General features: G+C 47.5%; 1 protein-coding gene and 1 long non-coding RNA gene across 2 annotated transcripts; both read right to left on the bottom strand.

The window, feature by feature from the left end:
- Positions 1-178: 178 nt before the first annotated feature.
- LOC140619368 (uncharacterized) lies at positions 179-7,808 on the bottom strand. Its single transcript, XR_012019259.1, has 4 exons — positions 7,567-7,808; positions 1,094-1,205; positions 745-863; positions 179-542 (listed from the first exon to the last, which is right to left on the bottom strand). It is a non-coding gene; the product is annotated as an uncharacterized lncRNA (long non-coding RNA).
- Positions 7,809-19,260: 11,452 nt separating this feature from the next.
- LOC140619338 (MORF4 family-associated protein 1) lies at positions 19,261-21,368 on the bottom strand. The gene is made up of 3 exons (XM_072802622.1): positions 21,236-21,368; positions 20,682-21,115; positions 19,261-20,309 (listed from the first exon to the last, which is right to left on the bottom strand). Exon 2 carries the CDS (start codon positions 21,075-21,077, stop codon positions 20,694-20,696), a length of 384 nt encoding a protein of 127 aa, XP_072658723.1. The 5' UTR covers positions 21,078-21,115; positions 21,236-21,368; the 3' UTR covers positions 19,261-20,309; positions 20,682-20,693.
- Between the last annotated feature and the right edge of the window lie 735 nt (positions 21,369-22,103).

The following is a 22,103-nucleotide window of genomic DNA, read 5'->3' as shown; positions in this document are numbered from 1 at the left end:
TTGCCCAGGATAGTCTGGAGCTCCGACGTTAGAAATGTGGCTCAGATCCCCCTTCAGAAATGAAGATCTTGTAATCCTAGCTGCTGTGAGAGTTTCTTTCTTTCTTTCTTTCTTTTCTTTTCTTTTCTTTCTTTCTTTCTTTCTTTTCTTTTCTTTTCTTTTTTTCTTTCTTTCTTTCTTTCTTTCTTTCTTTCTTTCTTTCTTTCTTTCTTTCTTTCTTTCTTTCTTTCTGACCCTATTTATTCATTATGAGACACACAGAGAGAGAAAAGAGAGAGAGAGATTGAGGCAGAGATACAGACAGAAGGAGAAGCAGGCTCCACGCAGGGAGGCCAATATGGGACTCGATCCCGGGACCCCAGGATCACCCCCTGGGCCGGCAGGCAGACGCTTAACCACTGAGCCAGCCAGGCACCCCTACTATGAGAGTTTCATGGAGACAGTCAACACTGGCACTCATCTTCGGACGCTGCCCAAACGGAAGATGCTGCCTCACTCAACTTCACGATGCTCCTCCTGGGGCGCCTGTGTCAGTGAGTGATCTGTGAAGAGGTACAAAGCTTAGTCCTCTACCCCGACTGCCTGAGAACCCTAGAGAACTGTCAAAGCTTTCTTTTGCTACGTAACAACACTTAGAAGCTTAAAAGAGCAAACATTTGTCATGTTATAGCTTCTGTGGCTGAGAGCTCTCAACTGAGCTTGTAGTTTGTAGTCAAGCTGTTGGCTGGGCTACTTCAATCTCACCTGACCCAAGGAAGGGGGTGTGATCTGCTTCTAAGAAGACTCATGGCTGTCGCCTGGCATCACTCCCTCACTACATGGGCCTCATGACATGGTGCTAGCTTCCCCCAGGATAAGCAATCCTAAGAGAAAGAGATGACATCCAAGATGGAATCTGTGGTCTTTTCATAACTCAGACTGACACCCACCCCATGGCCCAGTCCAGCCCATCTCCTATCATTCTAAATAGTTTTACTGAAAACACAGCCAGGCCCATTAGTTTAGGAATTATCTATGGTTGTTTTTGAGCTACAATGGCAGAACTGAGAAGTTAAGACAGAGACCATAGGGCTTAAACCCCTAAGACATTTACCATCTGGCCTTTTACAGAAAGTTTACGGGATGCCTGGGTGGCTCAGCAGTTGAGCATCTGCCTTCGGCTCAGGGCATGATCCTCGGGTCCTGGAATCGAGTCCTGAATCAGGCTACCCACGGGGAGAAAGAAAGAAAGAAGAAAGAAAGAAAGTTTGCTCACTTTTTATTTATTTTTTATTTATTTTCCCCCCTCACTTTTTAAAATATTTTATTTATTTTAGAGAGAGAGAGAGAGAGCATGAGCAGGGAAGAGCAGAGAGAGAGAGGAAGAAGCTGACTCCCCACTGAGCAGGGAGTCTGAAGTGGGGCTGGATCCCAGGACCCCAGGATGGTGAGCTGAGCTGAAGGCAGATGCTTAACTCACTGAGCCACCCAGGCACCCCTACATGTGGTGTTTTAACCTTGAATCCCTGTGGGGTGTGTAATTCAAATGAATATAACTAGACAAGTGACAGCCGATGAAGTGGTGCTGGTTCAGTGTAGGTCCATGGTACTCTTTCCAGACCCTCAGCGCAAATTCCTATCCTTTCAAGCCTCAGAGTGCCAAAAATGCACTAGGGGGAGCTGTTAGTGATGGTGACCCTTAAACCAAACTACAAAGGAAATAGAAGAACAGAACCAGGGATGCCTGGGTGGCTCAGCGGTTGAGCGGTTGAGCGTCTGCCTTCGGCTCAGGGTGTGATCCCGGGTCCCTGGGATCGAGTCCCACATCGGGCTCCCTACAGGGAGCCTGCTTCTCCCTCTGCCTGTGTCTCTGCCTCTCTCTGTGTGTCTCTCATGAATAAATAAATAAAATCTTAAGAAAAAAAAAAAGAACAGAACCATGTTCTGGGTTTCAGGTCAAATCAGACCTCACCAGGTTGTCCAAACTCTCCCAAGAGTTTGGACATTATATGGCCAATAATATGATTTAACTTCAGAGGGAATTGTTTCTCTCCCAGAGAAATGACAAGTTCTAAACTGCATACAGAACGTCTGCCAGCCTTCTTCCAACGAAGCAGGTAGGACTCCATCAGCAACTCCACTCTTGGACAACTGACAGGGTCTGGCTTGGCCCAGTTTTCCAGCAGCGATTAGGTCACATGCGAGGCAGTAACATGTACCGAAACAGCCAAATTTACAAACATTGAGAAATTCCAAGGAAAAAACCATAACCATCTCATCGATTTATAGTCTAAACTCAAGCTGCCTTGCAAGCCCTTCCCAAGTAAAAGTTCTTTCCAGAACAGAATATGTTTGACCATCTGTATTCCTACAGTGGTTACCACATAGATTAGATGCAGATTTAGTGGTATATGTAGAAGGGAACAAGAGGCTCTCAGGTTTCAACTTTTCCAGGATGTCAGCCAACCAGTCAACCAGAGTCTGATGCTGAACCTCCTGGGCAATTGGGAGAAATTTATTATCAAGATGTTACCTGTGAGGATTGTAGAACTCTTGGCCCATACCCACTCTGTCCAAACCCTGGCATTCAGACACCTGGCCAAACTCTAGCATGGCTTCCAGCATCTTAAGGCTGCGTCCCCAGGATGAACAAGACCCCAGCCCCAACCCCACCCTAAAGTGCCTACAGGGGCAAAGCTCAAAGTTGCTGGGAACGTCTGCTGTTTGTTCCAACCAAAACCTACGGATAGAGAAGCACCCGAGATCCCTGTTACAGCAGCTACTTTAGAGAGCTTGCACTTATAAATCCTCTTTCCCCTCTCTGAAGTGTCAATCTTCTACTACCACCCGAAACAGTCTCCTTGAGCACCTGAAAGCCATCTCTTTGGCCTCACTCTTGGCGCAGGTCAGGGCTTCACTTGGGTGGGTGCCCAGTCCAGCTGGCACCAGGGCCCCTGCCATGAAGACAGACGTTTGATTCTCTGGATGTGCTCCAGCGAGCCAATCCAGATGGCCTAGTCACATGGACCAAACTCTGCCTTTAACCCTTCAGTGCCTCTCCCCAGCACACCCAAGCCTTTAAAGTCTGCTGCCCTTTGTTTCAGGGAAGTTGCGTTCAGATCACGCTGGACTGCTTTAACCTTTGACCCCCGTGAGACTCCACTGTGCGGGGATAGAGGAGCAATGGTGCAGAACGCCACCTCTGGTCAAGCGAAACGCTCAAAACTGCTGGCAAAACGTAGGGACATTCAATGGTGGACTTCTGTTTCACACTTTCCAATTTTGCTCTCCTCCCTCGAATTCTGCTTTATTATAGCCTAGGGTTTTCTTTGGTTCAATCCCCCAGCCAGTTGGCAGCTCTGCACCTCTTACCGTTCTACTGCTGACCTTTAGGTCTCAACCTTTTTTTTTTTTTTTAAGATTATTTATTTATTTATTGAGACACACACAGAGAGAGGCAGAGACACAGGCAGAGGGAGAAGCAGGCTCCCTGCAGGGAGCCCGACACGGGACTCCAGGATCACGCCCCGGGCTGCAGGCGGCGCTAAACCGCTGCGCCACCGGGGCTGTCCCAAGTCTCATCTTTTAAGAAAATCAAATCATTTTCCCTAAGAGCGCGCGACCCTGCATCTCGGCCCGCCTCTCGTCACAGCCGGGCGGGGCGCCCACCCCGCGCCGGAGCTGCCCGCGGGCCCGCAGGTGCTCGCGCTCGAGGGCGGGGACGCCCCACGGGGTGGGGGCGCGCGGGGCTGGCGGGAGGGTCTGGCCCCAGCCGCGCGTGCACGTTGGGCCGACAGCGAGCCCCGGCGCAGGGCCGAGCTCCGCCGGAACGCAGCCGTGCTGAGCAACAACGGGCGCGGGTGGACTTTTTAACCGAACTGCCCCACACTTGTCGCCTTCAAAGAGCGGAAGTCACGTGCGGCACGGCCTCCCCGCCGTGCGGCAGCGCAGCGCCCTGTTTCTTTGCGACCCCTTTCGCGACGGAAGGGGCCCCCTTTACGGCCGCGCCCGCGGCGGGAAGCCCGAGGGATGCGCTGGCGCCGGGGCCGGGTGTCCTGCGGTCGCGGGCGGGTCCCCGCAGGTGCGAGCCCTGCGCTCGGGCCGTGGCTCTGCGCTGCCGAGACCTGGGGGTCAGGTGGTCAGGCGGAGGTGTGAGCCCAGCGTTGCAGAAGCCGTCTTTCGACCCTGGGCCCCCCAGGGCTGCGATCCGCCCCTCCCCTCGCTGTGTCCCCGCCTTTCTCCCAGGGCCTGCCGCCCAGCGGGGCTTCAGTACTTGGGTTTTTTTGTTTTTTGCCTTACCGTGCTATTTGGGGGCGGGGGGGCATAAGTGGATCACCTTCTGTTCTAGGCCTGTGGTCCCCAGACAGACTAAAAGGAAAGATTGGCGGCGGGGGTGGGGTGGGGGTGGGGTGGTCCGGCCGGCACAGGTGCCACAGGTTTGGGCTGAGCTTTCCAGTGGATCAGGTGAAGCCGGCGGTCCCACTTCTGAATACCTGTCAGGGTGATTGAAACGACTAACTGGGAAAATGGGCGTGAAGGTCCCTTGGAGGATTGAAAGAAGCGCCAGGCAGTACAGTTGCAAGTGGTATTGTTACTAGACTGTGTATCTACCTGGTGGTTGAGGGAAAGTGCTGCAGTTAGATCTGGGATTTGGGCCCTGTGGCTTCCTAACGTGCTGGCTGGGAGACCTGGGGCAAGTCAGGGAGCAGCCCGGACGGAGATGGCCCTCTGGGCGTCGGTGTGCCCACCTGTACTTAGTGGGGTCGGACACCAAGACGTCTAGGGAGGCGTAAGATAATAGGCACAGGGCCCCCAAAGATGCCCATATCCTTTTAATCATTCATTCATTCATTCATTGGAGACAGAGAGAGAGAGGCAGAGACATAGGCAGAGGGAGAAGCAGGCTTCCCCCTGCAGGGAGCCCGACTCCGGACTTGATCCCAGGACCCTAGGATCATGACCTGAGCCTAAGGCAGATGCTAACCACTGAGCCACCCAGGCATCCAAAATGTCCGTATCCTAATCTCTGGAACCTGTGATTATGTGCGGAGTTATATAACTTATTTTGTAATTATAAATATATTACACGGTAAAAAGGACTTTGCTGATGTAGTTTAAAAAGGGTCCTAAAATAAGGAGATGAGCCTGGATCATCAAGTGGGCCCTATGGCTACCGGTAAAAGCAGAGAATGTTTTGGGCTGGATTCAGAGAGCTGTGGTAGAAAAAGAAAGGAGGAGTAAGAATTGCAAGAATGGGATGATCGGACAGGCTGACGCTGGCTCTAAGATGTTAGGGGATTCGGACCCTGGCTTCACAACTTGCTGGCTGGGAGATTTGGGGCAAATCTAAAGCCTGAAGATGATTTGCTGTACCACTGCTGGTTCTGGGATGCAAGTGGCTATGTTACAAGGACAAGGGGGAGGCATCTAGGAGCTAAGGGGGGCCCCCAGCTGGCAGCCAGCAAGGAAACAGGGACCTCAGTTCTACAACACAGAACTGGATTCCGCCAACACCTCAGAATGAGCCTGGAAGTGGTTTCTTCAAAGAGCCTCCTCGTCAGACAGCTACCAAAAGCTTGATTTTGTTCTTGTCAGACCCAGAGTACAGAAACCTGCTAACCCAGCCTGGACTTCTGACATTCAGAACTGTAATAATATATTGTGTTGATTTGAGCTGCTAAATTTGTGATAATTTCTTATAGCATCCTTAGAAAACTAGTGCTGAGGGAGAGGGAGGGTCTGCTTGGAAGTAGGGCTTGAAACTTGGTCTGCAGAACGGTTAGATGAAGTTAGGAAAAAGTCTGTCCTGCGATCCCTGGGTGGCTCAGCGGCTTGGCGCCTGCCTTTGGCCCAGGTCATGGTCCTGGGGTCCTGGAATCAAGTCCCACATTGGGTTCTCTGCATGGAGCCTGCTTATCCCTCCTCCTGTGTCTCTGCCTCTCATTGTGTGTCTCTCATGAATAAATAAATAAAATCTTAAAAAAAAAAGTCTGTCCTGAGCCTAAGCATGGGGGAAAGTGGATAAAAACACTCATGGACTTGCTACAACCTTATTCTCTGAGCTCTCTTTTCATACATTTTGGAGTCTTTCTCCTCCACCCTTCCTCCACCCCTGGCCAAGATAGGTGCTGCAAATATCTTCTCTCAATTGATGCTTGACAATTTTTTCAAAGTAGTCTTTATGATTTAAAGTTTTAGGTTTACAGAAAAATTGAGAAGTGTAGGCTTAACCTCCCACCTTGATTAAGGTCCCTTGTTAAATGTAAAATTTTAGTTTAAAAAATAATTTAGAGGGCATCCCGGGTGGCTCAGTGGTTTAGCGCCACCTTCAGCCCAGGGCGTGGTCCTGGAGACCCGGAATCCCACGTCGGGCTCCCTGCATGGAGCCTGCTTCTCCCTCTGCCTGTGTCTCTGCCTCTCCCTCTCTCTCCTCTCTGTGTATTCTCATGAATAAATAAATAAAATCTTAAGAAAATAATTTAGGGGCACCTGGGTGGCTCAGGTTATGATCTCCAGGTTCTGGTTTCGATCCCCATGTCAGGCTCTGAGCTCAGTGCAGAATCAGCTTGTCCTCCCTCCCCACTCTGCTCTTCCTTGTGCACTCTCAAATAAATAAATAAAAATCTTTTTTTTTTAATTTTTATTTTCATTTATGATAGTCACACAGAGAGAGAGAGGGGGGCGGGGCAGAGACCAGGCAGAGGGAGAAGCAGGCTCCATGCACCGGGAGCCCGACGTGGGATTCGATTCCGGGTCTCCAGGATTGCGCCCTGGGCCAAAGGCAGGCGCTAAACCGCTGCGCCACCCAGGGATCCCAATAAATAAAAATCTTAACAAATATTTTAAATTATGGTGAAGTATGCATAATGTGAAAGTTACCATTTTTGCCACTTAAAAGTAGACAGATTGGTGCCTTTGAGCACATTCACGCTTTTGTGCAACCATCGCTACCAGTTCTGGCTCCAGAACTTTTCCTCTTACCAAACTGAAACTCTGTACTGTTAGACACTAACTCCCTCTTCTCTATTCAGCCCCTGGCAACCACCGTTCTAACTTCTGTCTTTGTGGATTTGAATGCTCTAGTTTTGTTTTCTAAAGATTTTATTTATTCATGAGAGACACAGAGAGGCAGAGACAGGCAGAGGGAGGAGAAGCTGGCTCCAGAGCTGCAAGGAGTCGGATGCGGGACTCGATCCTGGGAATCCGGGATCAGGCCCTGAGCCAAAGGCAGATGCTCAACTGCTGAGCCATCAAGGTGTCCTAAATGCTCTAGTTTTTAAAAAATGAGGCAAAATGCATGTAACAATCACTTTAAAGTGTAAAATTCAGTGATATTTTGTGTATTCATTGCCAGCTCTCTCTAGTTTTAAAACTTTTAAACTTTTCCATCACTCCCCCAAAACACGCGTTACTGTTCAGTGATTACTCCACATTCCCCCTCTGCTCATCCCCTGGTAATACCAATCCCCTTCCTGTGTCCATGGATTTGTCTATTCTGGATCTATCATATATACCACTCTACTAGGGTTGTCACAACGACGTATCACAGAATGGGTGGTTTAAACAACGGAGATGTATTTTTCTCACAGTTCTAGAGGCTAGAAGTCCCAAGACCAAGGTGTTGGCAGATTTGGTTTCTTCTGGGCCTCCCTCCCTGGCTCACATGCAGGTGGTTACCTTGCCATTATGTCCTCACATAGCCTTTGCTCACCAGCATCCTTGGTGTCTCTTCCTCTTCTTATAAGGACACAGGTCATATTGGATTAGAATTCCACCCTTATGACCTCATTTAACCTTTATTACTTCTTTAAAGTCTACTATGATCTGAATGTCGTGTCCTCCCCCACCCCCCACCAAATCCCTATGTTGAAATCCTGGTTCCCAATGTGATGGTGTTAGGAGATGGGCCGTTGGAAGGGCTTATGTCATGAGGGTGACATAATGGGATTTTGCTGAATGGGATTAATGCTCTTATAAAGAGCTTCCCAATGCGTTCCCCTTCACTTTTGCCTTGCACTCCATGAGAGCTCATCAAGAAGTCACCAGCTATGAACCAGGAAGAGAGCCTCACTGGAATTCAGCCATGCTGGTGCCTTGATCTTGGACTTCCAGCCAATTTTGTTTCTAGAAACCTCACTAAACTCTACTAGTAATGCTAATGGTTTATCTTTTTGTTTTTTTTAAGATTTTATTTATTCATGAGACAGAGAGAGAGAGGGAGGGAGGAAGGGAGAGAGAGGAAGGGAGAGAGGGAGGGAGGAAGGGAGAGAGGCAGAGACAGGCAGAGGGAGAAGCAGGCTCCATGCAGGGAGCCCAACATGGGACTCGATCTCGGGTCTCCAGGATCACGCCCTGGACTGAAGGCAGTGCTAAACCGCTGAGCCACCTGGGCTGCCCTGACGGTTTATCTTTAGATTATTTCAAATCCATGAACTGTGAGAAATAAGTTTCTGTTGCTTGTAAGCTACCCAGTTTGTGGTATTTTGTTGCAACAGCTACAGTGGACTGAGACAAAGGTCCTGTCTCCAAATACAATCATGTTGGGAGTGAGGATTTCCACATATGAATTTGGGGAACACAATTCAGTCCATGACATCGTATGAAAGGAATCATACAGAGGCACCTGGCTGGCTCAGTCAGTAGAGCATGCAACTTTTTTTTTTTTTTTTTTAAGATTCTATTTATTCATGAGACAAGGAGAGAGAGAGGCAGAGACATAGGGAGAGAAAGAAGCAGGCTCCATGCAGGGAGCCCGATATGGGACTCAATCCCGGGACTCCAGGATCACGTCCTGGGCCGAAAGCAGGTGCTCCACCGCTGAGCCACCCAGGCGTATCCCCCCCATTTTTAAAAAAAGATTTTATTTATTTGAGAGAGAGCATGACTATTTGCATGTGCCTGCACATGCACACATGAGTGGGGGGAGGGGCAAAAGGAGAGGAAGAGAGAACCCCTAGCAGACTCTGTACTGAGTGCAGAACCTGATGTGGGGCTCCATCTCATAACTATGAGATTACAATCTGAGCCAAAATCAAGGGTCTGACAGCACACTGAGCCATCCAGGCGCCCCCATAGAGCATGCAACGCTTGATCTAAGGGTTGTGAGCTCAAACCCCACGGTGGGTATAGAGATTGCTAACAAAAATAAACGTGTGTGTGTGTGTGTGTGTGAGTAAAGTGATAGAAGTTTATTAAGTGAAGATACAGAGAAAGCTCTCAGAAGTGAAAGGGGTCCCGAAAGAGTGGCCCAAAAATAAATAAACTTAAAAAAGGTTTTTAAGAAGGGAATCATACAATATATGGCCTTTGTATATGGCTTTTTTCATTTTGCATAATATTTTTGAGTTTTTATCTAAGTTGTAGCATGTATCAGTACTCATTCCTTGTCATGGCTCAATATTAACTCATGAGTATACCACAATTTGTTTATCCATTCATCCACTGATGGCCATTTGGGTTGTCTCTACCTTTTGGCTATTATGAATAATGCTGTTCCAAACGTTCTTGTACAAGTTAATATTTTAGTTTTGATGAAGACAAAATATCAAGTTTTCCTTTAATGCCCTTTTCCCCCTGGTTTTATTTTAAGAAATCCTTGGCTACCCTGAGGTCATAAAAATTTATTCTTTTACATTATCTTCTAAAAGATTAGTGTTTGTTCTTTTATACGTGTGAGTAATCCAGCTAGAAATGAAGTTTGAGGCAGGGACCTGATTGCAGTTTTTCCTGTATGTGTGCTTAGTTATCCCAGCCCAGCTTACTGAATATTTTATCCATCCCCTCTGGTCTGCAGTGTAACACCTGTCAGGTCTCAAGTCTCTATACTTGCTTGTGTCTGTTTCTGTTCCATTGATCTCCATCTCTGGGCTTTCACTGCATTGACTTGATTACTAAATTAGATTTATAGTAAGTATTGATATCTAGCTAAGTATTACAAGGCCCCCCGCCTCCCCCCTCCCCCCTCCCCCCCCTGCTTCTCCTTCTTCAGGAATGTCCTGGCTTTTCTGCTTGTTCTGACTTTCTTTTTTTTTTAATTTTTATTTATTTATGATAGTCACACAGAGAGAGAGAGAGGCAGAGACACAGGCAGAGGGAGAAGCTGGCTCCATGCACCGGGAGCCCGACGTGGGATTCGATCCTGGGTCTCCAGGATCACGCCCTGGGCCAAAGGCAGGCGCCAAACCGCTGCGCCACCCAGGGATCCCTTGTTCTGACTTTCAATTATTTTTTTTAAGTTTGACCAAAACAATCAAACCCACGTGATGAGATTTCTTTGGGATTGGATTGACTCATCTCATTGGGCCAATTTGGGAAAGAATTAGAATGCCAATTTTGTCAGCCTATTTAGTTGTTCTGTAATGTATTTCACTATAATTTTATAATTTTGTGCAGAAAGATTTTCCATATGTCTTGTTAAAATTGTCCCAGGCACCATTTGTATTGGGTTGAATTATGTCTCTCCCTTCAAACTCATCTGTATTCTGCCTCTTAGAATGTGATCTTATTGAAAATAGGGTCTTTATGGGGCCCCTGGGTGGCTCAGTTGGTGAAGGGTCTGCCTTTGGCTCAGGTAGTAATCTCAGGGTCCTAGGATAGAGCCCTCAGTGGGCTCCCTGCTGGTGGGGGAGAAGTGTGCTTTTCCCTCTGCCCCTCCTCCCTGTTCTTGCACTCTCTCAAATAAATAAATAAAATCTTAAAAAAAAAAAGGGTCTTTGTAGATATAATTAGTTAATATGAGGCCATACTGGATTAGGATGGGCCCTAAATCCAATGACAGGTATCCTTACCTGAAGACCATGTGAAGACACAGAGAAACACGCAGGGAACATGGTCATGTGACAACACGGGGGCAGGGATTGAACTGATTCAAGGACTGTCAAGGATTGCCAAAAGTCGCCTGAAACTGGAAGAGGCAAGGAAAGAGACTGTCTTTGATATGTTAAAAGGGGGGCGGGGAGGCTTCTAATACCTTGATTTCTGATTTCCAGCCTTTTAAATAGAGAATGAATTTCTATTGCTTTGAGCCACTCAATTTGTGGCAATTACAGTCTCCCTAAGAAAATAATACACCGTTAAAAATTGTTTTGGTCCTATTATAAATGACACTCCTTATTTTATTATTACTATTTTTGAGAGGTAGTTAGGTTGAGTTTTTATTTTTAAAATTCCAGTGTAAAAAATAAAATAAAATAAAATAAAATTCCAGTGTAAGTAATATACAGTGTTATATTAGTTTCAGATGTACAATATAGCAATTCAACAATTCTGTACATTTCGCTGTACTCATCACAGTTAGTGTACTCTCAGTCCCCTTCATGTAATTCACCCATCCTGCCACCCACGGCCCCTCTGGCACCTATTAGTTTGTTGTCTATAGTTAAGAGGCTGAGGGATTTTTGTTTGTTTGTTTATCTCCTTTTTCCTTTGTTCATTTGTTTTGTTTCTTAAATTCCACATAGGAGAGAAATCTTATGGTATTTGTCTTATTCTGACTGACATTTCATTTAACATTAAACCTTCTAGGTTCACCCATCTTGTTGCAAATGACAAGATTTCATTCTTTTTTTTTTTTTAATGTCCCTGTCCTATTCCATTGAATATATATACCACATCTTCTTTATCCATTCACCTATGGATGGACTCAATAACACCTTTTATTTATTTATTTATTTATTTATTTATTTATTTATTTATTTATTTATTTATTATTTATGTATGTATGTATTTATTTTAAAAATAGTTTATCTTTTTAAAAATTTTATTCATGAGAGACACACAGAGAGGGAGTCAGAGACACAGGCAGAGGGAGAAGCAGGCTCCATGCAGGGAGCCCGATGTGGGACTCCATCCGGTGTCTCCAGGATCACACCCCGGGCTGAAGGCGGCACTAAACCTCTGAGCCACCTGGGCTGCCCAATGACACCTTTTAGAAAATATATTTTCTCTTCTTGCTGAGTAGAAACACCACTGACTTTCTTTCTTTCCTTTTTTTTTTTTTTTAATTTTATTTATTTATTCATGAGAGACACAGAGAGAGAGGCAGAGACATAGCCAGAGGGAGAAGCAGGCTCCCTGAGGGGAGCCCAATGCGGAATTTGATCCCAGGATCCGGGGATCACTTGATCCAGAAGGAAACGCTCAACCACTGAGCTACCCAGGTGCCCTACGCTGCTGACTTTCATGTATTGATTTTGTTTTTAGAAACCGTACTAAACTCTACTACTAACAGTGATGATTTACCTTTAGATTCTTTCAAATCTACGATGTTTTAAAAAACTATCACTGGGGGCAGCCTGGGTGGCTCAGCTATTTAGCGCTGCCTTTAGCCCTGGGCCTGATCCTGGGAACCCCGGATCAAGTCCTGTGTCAGGATCCCTGCGTGGAGCCTACTTCTCCCTCTGTCTGTGTCCCTCTCTCTCTCTCTCTCTCTCTCTCTGTGTCTCTCATGAATAAATAAATACAATCTTAAAAAAAATATCACTGGAATAGAACAGTAATAGTTGTGATCATTTAAGAAACATGTCCAGCCTGGGTGGCTCAGCGGTTGAGCGTTGATCATGCACATGCCTTCGGCTCAGGGGTCCTGGAATTGAGTCCCACATCGGGCTTCTTGCAGGGAGCCTGCTTCTCCCTCTGCCTGTGTCTCAGCCTCTCTCTCTGTCTCTCATGAATAAATAAATAAAATCTTAAAAAAAAAGAAACATGTCCACAATTCATTTGCTCCTTCTCTTGTCATAGTTCTGCTCCCCGCTGAGTTATAGGCAGAGACCACACTGGGGGAGTTGCCTCACAAGGTCATCTTTCTTTGTACAAATAAGAAGATGAGGAGAAATAATCTCCAGAGCACTGACTCCCTATTACTGCTTGGGATGAGTATTCAGATGGGATTTTAATATTATAACGAAGTCGAGGTAACTGTAGGGCACTTCTGGAACTTTCTGATTCATCTGAGCAGCTGTCTTCCTCAAATGTGTCTTCTTCTGTCCCAGCAGTCTGTTAGCTTGTTTCTAAAGGGTAAGATTGACAGCTAGGCAGAAGCTTCTACTAGAAGTTTCCTGAGTTTGGGGGGCAGGCTGGTGACAGAACTTGATTACCCTCCCCAGAGTGTGGACAGACTTGCTGCTAACCAGCAGAATACTGTAGAAGTGATGGTGTAGCACCTTGAACAGTGAACATCTTTGAGCTGTAAAAGGACCACAGCTTTCATCTCTGCTTCTCTGTCTTAGAGCACACAGTACATCTGGCCTCTAGGTGCCATCGGAGGCCACAGACAAGAGTGAGGACACAGTGCCCAGCTGAGCCCATTTAGTCCCTCCTGGTCTTGGTCTCCAGGAGGAGCTACTCAGAGAGGCTCCTACTTGTCTATTATCTTCCCAGGCCACACATGACATATGCTTTAGGAAGGGCACCCTTCCAGGGGCAGGGCCACTTTGGAAGCCTGTTTCCTGCTGCTGCAGATGTGGGGCTCATCAGGTCCTCTGGAGGCTGAACAACCACTGGATTTAGCACACCCTGCTTGGAATTTCTTTGCCAATAAAATTTCCTCAAAATCCCTAGATGTTTTGTTTATTTTCAGCCAGTTCCAATGTACATGTAATTACAGCACATTACAGAAATCTTGTCAAGACTAGTTTTTTGTTAACTGATCCCCATGCTCTGTCCTTCCCCTACTATCTCACTGATGCCCATGTGGAACAAGTGGCTTTGATAAGAGGGTGACAGTAGTAATCTGGTCTTTGCTGCTTGAATGGCACCTGCTATCTGGGGAAGAACCTTTAAAGAGCATACTTGAGGGACACCTGGGTGGCTCAGCGGTTGAGCGTCTGCCTTTGGCTCAGGTCATAGTCCTTGGGTCCTGGGATCGAGTCCTGCATCAGGCTCCCCACAGGGAGCCTGCTTCTCCCTCTGTCTATGTCTCTGCCTCTCTCTGTGTATCTCTCATTAATAAATAAAGTCTTAAAAAAATAACATGCTTGAGAGAGACCTTGGGGTCTCAGGCTTGTCTCATCTCTAAGATGGCTTCTTCTCGAGCCATCTCTCTTTTTTAAAATTTAAAATTAAAAAAATTAAAATTTAATTTGTATATATAAATTCTTTCCCTAATATACACACATCTATCTCAGGACTCTCAGATCAAGAGTCACATGCTCCACCCACTGAGCCAGCCATGGCCATCTATAGCCATTTCTCACAACAGTTTCAGTTTGGGTTGCAGAAACTCTTGCCATTTTCAACCCCAAATGACCAGTAGTGATGGCCTCTCACATCTCCTTCAAAGAAGCTATTGTAGAAAGCATAGTTGACAACCTCCAGCTGCTACTTCTTTGGCTCTGCTGTAATGGTCATGCCAAGGCCATGGCCATCTGCCCTCAGGCTACATTCAGAACTAAATTTACCGTGCTCATCACCCCATCTGTCCCACTGATGAACCAAGTAGAAATCAGCCTAGGGCATGATTCTAAGGACAAGTTTCCCATAATGTTCTCCACCCCCAAATCCTCTTTTGGTCCTGTAGGAACTGGTGGGCCATTGCCTGCTCCCTGCCCTCCAGCCCAACCTTGCTCCTTGCTGGGCTATCCCCAGAGAATTGTGCCAAATGGTCCTCAGGTCCATGAAGGGTAAGCTGCTGGTTTCTTCATGTTCCTCGTGCCTCGGTCAGGAGTGGGGGCCGGCCTTTCCCCTGGCCATTGCTATACCACTTGTCGTCCTCATTCTTGTCTAAAGCGGCATTCCTTTAGCGTACGTGCTGCTCATCACCCTCTGTTCCCCTCCCACCACCCTTGGAAGATTGTCATCTTCCAACCCTCCTTCCACATCGGATCACCCTCATTCCTTGTACACTTTGGCACTCAGCTCCTGGCTTTCCTTTCCACCCCATGTCCTGCCATCATCTTGGATGAGTTCCATGGCCATCCCGTACTGGGGGCCCCAGGTCCCTGGCCTCCCCACAGCTGATGAGCTCCTCGATGTCCCTTGGCCGCTTGTTCCCAAGGGTGACTTAGGGCTTGTTATTGCCCCAATACAATAATTGTATTGTATTGCTCAGTACTTGCTCAGCCCTCCTCCTTCCTGACCATGCCCCAACCTTCTAGGTGACATTTGCACTATAGTCACCAGCACCTTTGCTTTTTAACCTCACTGACCCCTCAATGTGCTTTAACAGCTAGTTTCTCTTGTAGCTCTCCTCCTTTTCATTTCCCCACCTATCCCTTCCGATATCTGTGGATATCTGTGACGATATCCTCCTCAAAACTCTTGTTTCCGCCTTCTTTCCTTTTCCCCTCACTTTACCCCTCTGTCAAAAACACAGCTCTTAATCAGTTGCGTGCTGCTAGGGACCGCCACCAACAAGGGTGCAGGAAAGCCCAGGGCTTGGGGGAGTCTAGTTGCAGCTGCTACAGGTGGTAAAGAAATGTTCTTTGAAGATGCAAAGAATATGGGTGAGTTTTGGGAATAAGAGATTGGAGGATTTTTGTGAATCATGGAGTTTGAAAGAAGGAGGAATGGGCATGTAAACATGACAAAGGAACTGCAGAGCATTATGGGCATCAGAAAAGGGTTGGACAAAGGAACTGCAGAGCATTATGGGCATCAAAATAGAATTGACTAGGTGAAGCTCTCACCTATCTTGGGCAGCACTGAAGGAAGCCCTGGATGGATTTATTTATCTGGTCACAGTGCTAACCAGGTAACCATGTTTATCTCTTGCCTGGAAGAGGGAAGATTTCAGGACCAGGGACTTGAATTTGGGCTCTTTCACCTTGGAGTTGTTTGAGGGCAGAAGAAAGTGAACAGCTACAAATGAATGAGTGAGAAAGATAATTGTTTGCAGATGAAAGCCCCGAGCAAGTGGGAGGGATGTGAAAACAAGTGAGCCTCTAGGACTAGAGAGAAGGAAGGACAACCCTTGCATCAAACCGAGGGAGAGGAAGAAAGGGTCAAAGTACGAGCATCAGTCACCTTAGTGTGGCTCATATGACCATTACAATCCCCAAATCTCGGGGGCTTAAAACAACTAAGTTCTTCCTTGTTCATGCTATATGTTCATCATAAGTTGGCAGGGCAACTACACGTATCAAAGGAACATAGGCTGATGACTAACCACTACTTTTTTAAAGATTTTATTCATTTATGAGAGAGAGAGAGAGAGAGAGATGAGAGAGAGAGAGAGAGAGAGAGAGAGAGAGAGAGAGAGATATCCAGGCAGAAGGAGAAGCAGGCTCCATGCAAGGAGCCCAATGTGGGACTCGACCCCGGGACTCCAGGATCATGCCCTGAGCTGAAGGCAGGCACCAAACTGCTGAGCCACCCAGGGATCCCCCAACCACCATTTTGAATGCTGCTGGTCCTTGTGCCACAGAGGAGACAACTCTGGAGGGTCTCTTGTTGGGAGATTCTGGCTTGGATACAACATGTGCTACTTTCCCTCACAAGATACTGGCTAGAAATAGTCTCATTCTCCCTCTCTGCAGCCCCCTGCCCCTGCCCTCCACTCACCACAAGGGGTCTAGAAGTTCAATCCTACTAATGGCCCCTAAGCATTCTGCTCCAGATGAGCTTTAGTTCTGGAAGTCACGCAGAACACCCATGCAGGAAATAAACTCAGGCCAGTCTCTGCCCAAGATCACACAGAAAGCAGTAGCAGGATGGCTGGGAGCCAAATCTCCTGTTTCCCAGTTCCCCTCTTCCATGGCAGCCAGGACTCTAAGGTTTTATCTTCAGTAAGGTTAAGAACTCCTTGGAGTGTCCTCCCTTCATTGAAGTAATTTTTTTTTTTAAAGTAACTTTCCACTTTATTTTTTAAATAAGCTCTACACCCAATGTAGGGCTTAAACTCATGATCCTGAGATCCAGAGTAGCACGCTCTACCGACTGAGCCAGCCAGGCGCCCCCGGAGTCATCTTTGTTAGTGCTTGTCCCCAAGTGCTGATTGTATCCTTGGTTATTGTCAGTCCTGGCATATCTACTGGAATTAAACTTGCTTTCTTCCCCGGGGTCATGTTGGCTGATGAAACATCTAGATGCACAAGCCTCTGTAGGACTGACTACTCTGTTTTCCCAGCCTGATTCTTACCCAGGGTAAGGCGTGAGACCAGCAGATTGTGAACATTCTGCATACTTTGCCTCCATTTCTTATCAGAACTTCTGTTACATAGTATCTTGCCTATCTCCTCTCAGAGGCCTTTCCAGGCCTCTATGCTCCCACAAGCCCCATGTTTCTTTAATAGCACACTGGAAACATCTGAACAAAGATAGGATCCAGCTTAAGGAGGCTATGCAAGGGAGAGAACCTGGCCAAGGACCCCAGCAAGCCTTTCTGTATAGCTGCGACCAGAACTCTGAAGGACAGCCAAGAAAGGGACAGAGAGCCTGGAGCTCATAAAAGATACAGATATAGAAGAAAAAACTCTGACAACCCTGGTCATACTCAATGATGTGACTGTACAATCCTGTAAGACTGCCTCTCAGAAACATCCTCTGCTTAGAAAACTCAGATTTGATTGTTCCAATTGAAGTCTATCCAGGATAGACCAGGAGCTGGGAACCTTGGAGTTGGTTGCTTACAAGGATAAGGAACTAATTTAGGACGAAAGTTCTCAAACCTCTAAGGATTATCTACTTCACAATTTATAGGACAATAAACAGTGAACACCATGCAGCTACTAGAAAAAACACAGACCTAGAAGTTTATATAGGGTAAGACTGTCAAACCATATAGATGAAAACACACAAAGGACATTCACAGGTTATACAGTCTGCTACCATCTATGTAAAAACAAAAAAGAACTCAAATTTCCAACCCAAGGTTGGAGAGTTACATATGTATATGCTCAAACATGCATATTTGCAAGGGTATACAATGTACTGGTAAATGGTTGTTTTCCTAGAAGACAACTGGGAAGATGGGGACAGCAACAGGTCACTTTTTTAGCTTTTGAATTTTGTGCCATTCGTATTACTCATTTTAGTTTTTATTTTTTTAAGATTTTATTTATTTATTCACGAGAAACACACACAGAGAGAGGCAGAAACATAGAGAGAAGCAGGCTCCATGCAGGGAACCCGATGTGGGACTTGATCCTGTGACTCCAGGATTACACCCTGGGCCGAAGGCACATGCTTGACTGCTGAACCACCCAGGTATCCCCATATTACTCATTTTAAAAATTAACTAGCCAAACGCAATGTGGTATCCTAAAATAGAAAAACAGGCATTACTGGAAAACTGGTGAAATCAGAAGTCTGTAGTTTACCTAGTATTGCACCAATGTTATTTTCCTAGTCTTAGCAAATTACAAGTTTAAATTTTGGTGGCTGTTGTTTCCTGGTTCCTAATTTCATCCTACCCACTTATGATGAAGACCCATACAATTTGGAACTTCTGGCATTTTCTCAGTTCCTTGAGCCTGGATGTCTGTTCTTCTCTTCAGTTTCTCAGCAGTACATCTTTCAAAGCCAAGTTCCCCAGTTATCTGCTCTGAAGTGCTTCTTAACTCTTCCAGAGACAGGACATGTAGCTTGGGACACATGGTTTCCTACTGTTTTACACTTACTGATTGGGCTTCCTAGGAAGCAGACTTCAAGATGAAAATTACATTAAAAACATTTAACAGTCAGTGCAGGTTGTTTATTAGGGCTTAGGCGCCATGGGAGGCCTGTTAGACTAGGCAGAGAAGCAGCCCTAGAAACAGCCTCAGCAGACCCCACAGGCAGCTCACACAGAGATGCCCTTCAAAGTCTTCCCAGCTTGTAGCAAGAGGCAAAGAGCCCTTAGACCCCTAGTCTATTAGTCCTTGGATATGGGCCACCCAGGAAAGGGGGCATGACCTCAGCTAAGGCTACTCTTAAGCAGAGGCGCTTCTGGAGGGCTGACCAGCTACACACCATCTGTCAGCAACACTTCTAGCAGCTGGGGAGTAAGCGCATCATATCTGAAGGTGCTGGGAGTGGTGTGGTCCACACCCCCCCTTACCATAGCATTCCCTAATGTGAGGGCTAATGTTCCAGTTTTTTAGGTTAGGTGACTGGAAGTACTATGGCCTGTCTGAAGGCAATGGCCCAGACCACAGGATTTCAAGAGGTTCCTTCCTACACTAAAAACTGAGTCTGCCCTTTTTCGATCAACATGTAGATACTAGCATGCAGAAATAAATCTTCCCCGTGACCAGAGGCTGAGAGCGTCAAAAACTAGAAGAAATTCATCCTCCATTTGGTAATGATGACAATCAATGAGAAAGATTTTGAGAGAAATAAAATTTTAGTCAATAACTTTTTAGGTCCTTTGTCTTTTCAAGCAAATGAATACTTTTATTAACATGGTCTTTTTTTTTTTCTTTTTTTTTTTTTTAATTACACATGGTAGGGTTTTGACCTCAAATGCTTTGTCAGGTCTGCTACTCAAATGAACTTATAGCAGGACGACCTATCAACCTCAAAAATACCTAGTCCCTGTCCAGTTTAGGGTCCAATGCAGACAGTCCTCCTTTCTTTTCCCAGCCAGCCCCTCAAGAGCCTTTGCAAATATCTCTTCCATTGTGAATCCCCTGAAATGATCAGAATATCACATCAACTTGTACAAAAACCAAGATCTTGTCTATTCTAGGTTCCATATCAAATAAAACTGAGTTGGGTTGTCCAAATAAACTGACCAGACAGGTTACATCAGATAGTACGCCACATAAAATTTAAATTTTGAACAAAATACATCTTTTCTCCTTTGGTCTCACACAGAAATTAAAGTCCGGAAAATACAGACACTACTATCATCCTCCACACCTCCTTTCGACTCCTCAGTCCTAGCCAGGTCAACCCCATTCACATTCCCAGTTGAAGTCTGGTCCCTTCTTCTTCAGCTTCTTGAGCAGTTGCTGCACGAAGCAATCTTCCAGAAGTAAGCAGCTCCTTCAGCACCTCCAGAGCTGGAAGACTCCAACTCTTGAGTCTCATGTGACACAGACTCAAAGATCCAGGGAGCTATATCAAGTCACACAAGAAAGCACAAAGCACCTCAAAACCTAGAAATCACCAAAGCCCAAGAACAAACATCACTGCTGCAAGAGCTTACAATCTCGGCCCTAATTCTCATGTGAGATCATCTTCCAAATAAAAGTTACTTTTCCAAACAAAAACATTTAACAGTCAAAACTTATTTTGAGGTCACCAACCACAGACCATAGCAAAAAACGTAGTGTAAGTGAGGACAGAGTGTGGGGTGGGGTGGGGGGGGGGGTGGGGGAAGAGAGAGAGAAAACAAAAGGCTCTCTGGTTTCAGCTTCTCAAGGATGTCAGCCAATCTCCCATCAGTTGACCAGAATCCGTTGGCTGTAAACCTAAAGTACAGTTCGGGAGTAGAGGGGAGAAAGCCGTCATTCAAGAGGTTAATTCCGAAAAAGAAAACCAAACGAATCAAAACCCCTCACCAATTCAAACACGCAGGACGCCCCCCGACCCGCTCCGATCTTCCGGCAAACCCCAAAACGGCCCAATAACCGCTCCCCTCGGCTGGTCCTCTCTCTCCTCGCCGTGGCTCGGCGGCCCCGGCGTGACTCTGCCTCCCTCAAGGCCTGCACAGGTGGCTCTGCAGGGCACCGCGGCTCCCGGGTGCAAGCGGACACACTCCGGCCGCCCTGCTCACACGCAGGGTACAACCGGAGCGCGCCGCGGCCTCTGCTCCCCCCGCGCCGGCCTCCCTTCCGCCTTACCGCCCTCCTCCTTCAGGACGACTCGCTTCTCTCTATCCGCCGCACCAGCTCCACCAGCATCTCTGCCATCTTCGCGATCTCCTTGGCCTTCTCGTCCGCCTTCTCGCCCCTCTTGGCCGCTCTGCCGTCCACCGCGTCGCCGGGATTCTGCAGGTGATTCAGGGCGCTCTCCTCCGAGGCCTCCACCTGCGTTTTTATCTGGATGAGCATATTGTCCATCTCCCACAGCTTGCTCCTGTTGCGCATGTAGGCTCGGCCGTGCTCCCGGGTGAGGGCGGCGATGTCCTCCCGCATCTCGTTGATGACCGGCAGCAGGAACTGCTCGAAATCCTCCTCGGGCTCCAGCACTTCCACCTCCTCCGGCTCCGCCAGCTCGACGATGTCCAAGGGCCGCATCCTCTCTGCCTCTCCGGAACCGCGCTTACCGACGTCTGCTGCGGAGAGAAAATGGAGACTCGCTAGGCTTACCGACAGAGTTCCAGAAAATCCTTTAAAACTTTTACCCTTTTTAAACTTTTTTCGCTTCACAGGAGCCGCGGAAACGAACGACTTACGAGGAGAGGAGCCGCGAACAAAATGGAGTCCCAGCCGTCAACCAGCGCCCTGCGCGTTGCGGCCCCTTTCGCGACACGGCCGTGCCTCTTTACGGTCACGCCGCTCGTGGAACGAGGCGCGGGCGCGCGCACGCCGACGGAGGATGGGCGGGGCAACCCCGCCCCGCGGCCGGGAGCGCGCACGTACTGGCGCGCACTGTGCTTGACTTGCGCTTGCCGCTTTCCCCTAGGTCGCGCCCCTGCGCCGCCCTCCTTTTGGGGTGAGCCCTTCTGGGCGCGCCCTCCTCTTGGAGGGCTTCTGGAGCACTCAGTTATATATTTTTTAAGGCTTAACCGCGCCCTTCCTGCAATAAACAAAGATAGAAAGGCTGTGGCATCCCCAGACTAACTCCCATAGCCCCTTGTGTTTTAGTAGGGCGGCCAAACCCCTCTTAGCTGTCAGGAAAGTGCATTTTTCCGTCATCTTCGGCTTACAGTCGGAAATGCCTGCGTGTGTTTTCACCAGGCGGGACCCCCCTCGCTCCAGGGTACCAGGCCCCTACTGGTACCTTCATCCCGAGGCTCCGCCAGACCCAAAGCTCAGGGGGATGTGAGGAGGGTTTTCTTGGCTAGCCTTTGCAGGTGTCACCACCGGTCCAGGGTCCTCTGGGGGTCTGTGTCCCTGAAGCCCTGGGCGCAGCTTGGCACGTGCTAGTAAACTCGCTTTAAGGGGCGCCTGGGTGGCTCAGTGGTTGAGCATCTGCCCTCATCTGGGTGGTGGTCGGGGGGGTCATGGGGTCAAGTCCAGCATTGAGCTCGTCCAAGGGAGCCTGCTTCTCCCTCTGCTTATGTCTCTGCCTCTTTCTCCGTGTCTCTCATGAATAAATAA

The sequence above is a fragment of the Canis lupus genome, chromosome 2 (genome assembly GCF_048164855.1).
Source record: "Canis lupus baileyi chromosome 2, mCanLup2.hap1, whole genome shotgun sequence".
NCBI classification, from domain to species: domain Eukaryota; kingdom Metazoa; phylum Chordata; class Mammalia; order Carnivora; family Canidae; genus Canis; species Canis lupus.
Note: the sequence above shows the minus strand (reverse complement) of the source record. Positions and strands in the feature narration are given on the sequence as shown.

Excerpts from the sequence above, each read along its gene's own strand:
- LOC140619338 (XM_072802622.1), bottom strand. The coding sequence starts at position 21,077 with ATGCGGCCCTTGGACATCGTCGAGCTGGCGGAGCCGGAGGAGGTGGAA.